Below are 5717 nucleotides of genomic sequence, written 5' to 3'. Positions count from 1 at the left end.
AATTTACTTAATTTTTAGTAACGGAGTAATTTAACGCGTTATAATTTCCAAATGAGTAATTAGAGTATAGTTACAAGCATGCGTTACCGCTGCGTTACATCATTGCTGACAGAATCTGTTTTTTTTTTATCTAGACTCTAGATTGTAAAAAGGGTGTTGGCTAGCACACGCGACGTCCTCTACCTGAGACCTACTTTGATTGGAAAGCGCCTGTGAGACAGATACTACCAATGAAAACAAAGTCAGCATGGAGAGAGGAAAGTACGCGTTCTGTAGCTGGAAATGCAGTCATTATTTTAAGTTTATTTCTGTCAAAGGCAAGACCATTATTGTGCATTGTCAATTAGAGGTGAAGAAAACCTTTTCAACTGTGAAACGGCACATTAAAACTTCTTGAGAACGTACCGGGTGCAGAGAGCAACGCATCAACTTCTGTTGTCTTCACATAAGTCTCTGCCCACCCGCACCCGCATTCGCCCATCAAGACTTGTGCCGCGCCACTCTCTGTTGCATCGGGTCCAGCGGGAGTGTGGGTCTGTAATCCACTGGTACTGGACTCGACGCAACAGAGAGCGGCGCGGGACAAGACTTGATGAGCGAGTGCAGGTGCGGGCGGGCAGAGACTCGTGTGTGCGGGATGCGTCAGAATAAAATGTTTTGCGGAACTCCTGAAAAATAGAAATATCTAAACATAAAATATTTAAAACAGGTGTATTGCTATTCATGTATTGCACAAAAGCAACAATAACAACTAATATAAAACAAAAACGATTAACATGCAAGCATAGGCAGTTTCTATTCATAACACGTGTTTGAAGCGTTAAACAGTGTTGATTTCTGGATGCAATGTACAATCAGAGTATCCACTAACCGCTCGAAATGCTGATGCTTTAATAACAAATATTTTATCGGGAGCCTTTATGCTGGGATGTTAGGCAACACACAGACTTACTATTTTACGTAAATTTCGTGGATGTGCAGAAAAAAAGTAATGTAACTAGTAATGTAACTAATTACTTTTGAAATAAAGTAATCAGAACAGTAATTTAATTACTTTTTAAAGGAGTAATCGGTAATCAGTAATTTAATTACATGCAACTTGCCCAACACTGGTAACAAGCCATTGTTCAGTCATAAATTCAATATAATAGTTAAAATAAATGACTGACTTCAAAGATGAGAGCTCTAATGAGGAAATGTTGTTTTGTAGAGGGGTTTTGTTTGTTTGTTTTTTTACACCATTGCTGCCCAGATCTCCTCTTTTTCCAACACCTTTTCCAGATGTAGAAACTCCTCATCAATTTGTTTAATTCTTCTAAATGTGTGTTCAGTGTGTAAATTAATATAGATGAATCACAGCTGTTTGTTCTGTTGTTTGCTCTTTTGCCTCCTCTTGTGCTGTTTTAAAATCACGTGAGTTTGTAAACACATACAAATGAACTTTCACTCTATTATCTGTTCAATTTTGCAATTAATCCTCTGATCACATGCATGCCGAACCGTGGGGACTAGTCCATAGGGTTCACTATCATCTACGATCTGCTCCCTTCACTAAAATGTCGGTTCCTACACATGATAACAAATAATGTATAGATAAACAATGAACACATATACTTACCAAGACCATGCAGGAATGTCCTTTATCATTTGTTGTTTGCCCGTTTCTTTCCCACAGGTAAAGTTAGTGTTCTCTCATGTAAAATCAAAATTCAAAACGGCGGAATTATCGCGGGATCTTAAATTACATTGTATAATGTGTATGAATGTTACATTTAACAGCTTGTGGAATGCATGACATCATATTATTAAATGCAATTAAACTTTTGAAACATTTAAATCAGCATTATTTTGGCATAATTAATAATGATATATTTAATAATGCTATAAAGCAATGAAATAAAATATAAAATAATTCTAAATCGGTTACTATATCGGACTATATCGGGTCTATAGTTAACCGAGACGGTGAAATGACGGCTATTGCTTTCTGGGTTAGGAACTTTCAGTGCTTTTTTCTTGGATGGCACTGTAATATTATTACTTAAATGTGATTAATATTTACACTAGTTATCAAAGAATATATTACTATAATGCATTGCTAGTAGCTAGTTACAGCCCAACACTGTTCAGTAGAAATCTGACAGAGAATATCAGTAAGGTTAAGGTCAAGTAAGGCAAATTCCTTCCAACATGTCACTGGTCATTCACAGTAAACCTTTATAGCAAAATAAAAAGGCCTTTCATTTAAATGGATTTTATATATCAACCTCCCATTGACTTCTTTTGCTCTTAAACTAGTTATATTTTAACCGAGTGTTCTTGTTTGTGTTGCAGTAAACAAATTATAATGCAATTTATTGTTACAAACTACCAAACCATAAAGGTTGTGTTAGGTTAACTTATTGTTTCAGCCAGATTGATTGTTTTCCCACCTCAGTTCTAAATAGAATAGGATGTGGATACTTAAGACACCTTTAATGTAATTGCCCCGTATGCATGCAAATTCATAGAATGGTTCATTAAAGATGCTGCAACCCAGACAGGTTGCAGTTTACCAGAGTTCGGACTCCCTGTAACTCCCTCCTGTAGCGTTATTGGAGGCGTTCCATTCTCCTTAACATTCTTCCCAAAATCGCTTGCTACGGGGACAGATCAGCCTGTACTAATAATTCCGGTAAGGGGGCGTCATGCGTAAAACGTGTGAATGCTGGATATAAATGTCCGCGACCTAGCTGTGATCTGCAGACGCTCATCCCGTCAAGCCATCGGTGAAGATCCGCGAGGACGAGAAAATAAATTCATCCGCAAACCAGGTATATTCATGCATTTTTATCATTTGTACATTTCATTTATAAAGGGTGCTGCAGAACTGATACAAACAGCAGGTTGTCTTAAAAAGATTTTTTTTTAAAAGAACGGACTGTCAAACTTTACCCCTCAGCCTTTACAACTGACTATTGTACTTTGATATCCACCAGCTGGCTTATAAAACTTTACAGCACACGCCATTTAGATTCGCTTTATGTTTGTGATGTTTTTCTTTTAAACTCATCCACGACACTGCACTCTTGAACTTCATTACGTCGCTGCTTAGCAACCCGTTCACAGCCTGGACTAGGCTGTTTAACTGTGTGAATTAAATGTAACGTCAATTTAAATTCTTACATTTACATGTATTCATTTAGGTGACGTTTTTATCCAAAGCGACTGCAACAAGGGATTTATCTTAAAAAGGCAATAAACACGAGTTTATACTTTGTATTACTTTACACAAGTAGCCTACTAGTAATACAGAGTTTCAGACATCGTTTAAAATAGGAGGGTTTAGAACAGTGAGAGATTAAGAAATAGTGAAAACAAAAGGATTTCCTTCCAGAAGGATGCAATTGAGTGCTGACGGAAGAGATTAGTTTTCAGACGTTTCTTGAATAATGTTAAGGATGCGGCGTTCGCGATAGGGCTGGTAAAACAATTCCCTCAGCAAGGAACTGGGAAGAAAAATGTTGAAAACTGATTTTACAGACCTCAGGCCAGTGTTGGGGAAGGTTACTTTTAAAAATAATGCATTACAGTATTACCTTACTCCCTAAAAAAGTAACTAATTGCGTTTATGGAAAGTAATGCGTTATGTTTCTCTTGCACTACTTTTTCTCATCTGGGCTTGCTTTCTTGTCTTTAATGTGAAAAGGTTCTCTTTATGGCAAACGTAAAAGTCCTTTAACAATAAAAAAAAAAAAGAAAGAAATGATCTGAAGGCATTTGGGATTGCATAAGGAATAGGATGCTGGGGAAGATAAAAAGGAACAACTGGCATGTTTTTCTGAAGTAATTTTTGCTTATTCATTTTGATAAATTGGGTCATCAAAGGCAGTGTTGGGGAAAGTTACTTAAAAAAAAAAATGCATTACCATATTGTGTTACTCCCTAAAAAGGTAACTTTTTGCATTCCTTAGTTACTTAAGGAAAATAATGAGTTACATGACTTTTGCGTTACTTTTTCTTATTTGGACTGGGCTTGTTTTCTTGTTTTTTTATTGTAAAAAGGTTCTGTTTTTGGCAAACGTAAAAGGCTTTTAACACCAAAAAAAAAAAAAAAAAAAAAAAAAGCCGGATGCTGGGGAAGAAAATTTTGGACACATAAGCAATACAAAAAAAATAAAATAAAAATGCTGGATGCCGGAGAAGAAAATTTTGGACACTTAAGCAATACAAAAAAAAGACAATGCTGGATGCTGGAGAAGAAACGGAAGAAACTTTTTTTCATTTGGACTGGGCTTGCTTTCTTGATTTTAATGTAAAAAGGTTCCATTTTTGGCAAACTTAAAAGCCCTTTCACAAAGAAAAGAATAATCCAAAGGCATTCTGTATTGCATAAGGAATAGGATGCTGGAGAAGAAAATTTTACATACTTCAGCAATATTAAAAAAAAAGAAAAAAGAAAGAAAAGAAACTACTGGCATGTTTTTCTGAAGTAATTTTTGCTTATTCTTTTTGTTAAACTGGGTCATCAAAGGCAGTGTTGTGGAAAGTTACTTTTAAAAGCAATGCATTAAAATATTGTGTTACCCCCTAAAAAATTAAGTAATTGTTACTTTTTATGGAAAGCAACTCATTGAATTGCTCCGTTACTTTTTATGGAACGTAATGAGTTACATTACTTTTATGTTACTTATTCTTATCTGGGCTGGGCTTGGTTTCTTGTTTTTAATGTAAAAAGATTCTCTTTCTGGCAAACGTAAAAACCCTTTTATCACCCTTGAAATCACCAATGAAATCTGCCAACAACTGCCTCATAAATATTGTTCCTTATGCTCCAATAGCGTTTAAAAAAGCATATATTTCTTTAAAAAAAACTGACCGCTTCTGCAGGGTAAAAACTAGAAGGGAGACAGCTCACACTGTACAACAATAAAACTGTTTTTGTATTATATTAAGGGCTAAGTTTAGGGTTGGGCTAATAGGTAGAACAATTAATTTCATTGTTAGTTTCCCGTCTGAGTTGTATCCGCTCTAGCCACCGGCAGCTTCAGTGACGTACGTGGTCACTTTACCAACTGGTTTATTTACTCTACAGGTGGGGCTTTGCTGCAATAATAAGCATTACATTTAAAACCCCATTCAAAACTATATGAGTGATATGTCTTGGGTATTTGATAGTCTTTGATACCTTATTTCTTAGATACAAGACGGTTTTGGAATGCATGTAGCTTTAGGCTATATGTTATTCAGTGCTGCTGTGTGAGGATTGGTCATTATTTCCATGTTGTGTATAGTGCCTGTGATATCCAATAAATACTAATTATCACTTGATATTTGCATATTTTTAAGATTCTGTAATTTTCCTTTTTGGTCCTCACCTGTTACAGTCTATATGACCTGTTTGTCTATGGATATTTTTCTCTATTAGTGTCCAGAAAAAAACCTCCCAAAAATGAACATCGAGTCCATTGAATCAGCGCTACTGTCAACCTGTCATGGGAGGTATGTGTGCATTGAAGGCAACCAAAGGCCCAGAAACTCTCATCAGCTTGTCACGAAGAATCTACAGGAACCTGGCCCTAAAGGTATGAAACTGTGCTGTTTTCACTGAATGCTCCATATGTTTATTTGCTTATCCAGAACTGGCCTCATTAATAACTTAATAACTTATTATTAAATTAACTTATTAAAAACTGCTCACTACTCTTGTCTAACTCAGGTTCGGATTCATTGAACGG

The 5717-nt window shown here is 35.9% G+C and overlaps 1 protein-coding gene across 1 annotated transcript in view; it reads left to right on the top strand.

Annotated features, from left to right (window-relative positions):
• The first annotated feature begins 2624 nt into the window (after positions 1-2624).
• LOC127164676 (uncharacterized) overlaps positions 2625-5717 on the top strand; it is a 14340-nt gene continuing 11247 nt past the window's right edge. Inside the window, exons 1-2 of the mRNA XM_051108676.1 lie at positions 2625-2813; positions 5408-5564. Of these exons, the coding sequence (XP_050964633.1) occupies positions 5432-5564 (133 nt within the window). The 5' untranslated portion in view covers positions 2625-2813; positions 5408-5431. The remainder of the gene's footprint in view (positions 2814-5407; positions 5565-5717) is intronic.

This window comes from Labeo rohita, chromosome 5, assembly GCF_022985175.1.
Source record: "Labeo rohita strain BAU-BD-2019 chromosome 5, IGBB_LRoh.1.0, whole genome shotgun sequence".
NCBI lineage: Eukaryota > Metazoa > Chordata > Actinopteri > Cypriniformes > Cyprinidae > Labeo > Labeo rohita.
Note: the sequence above shows the minus strand (reverse complement) of the source record. Positions and strands in the feature narration are given on the sequence as shown.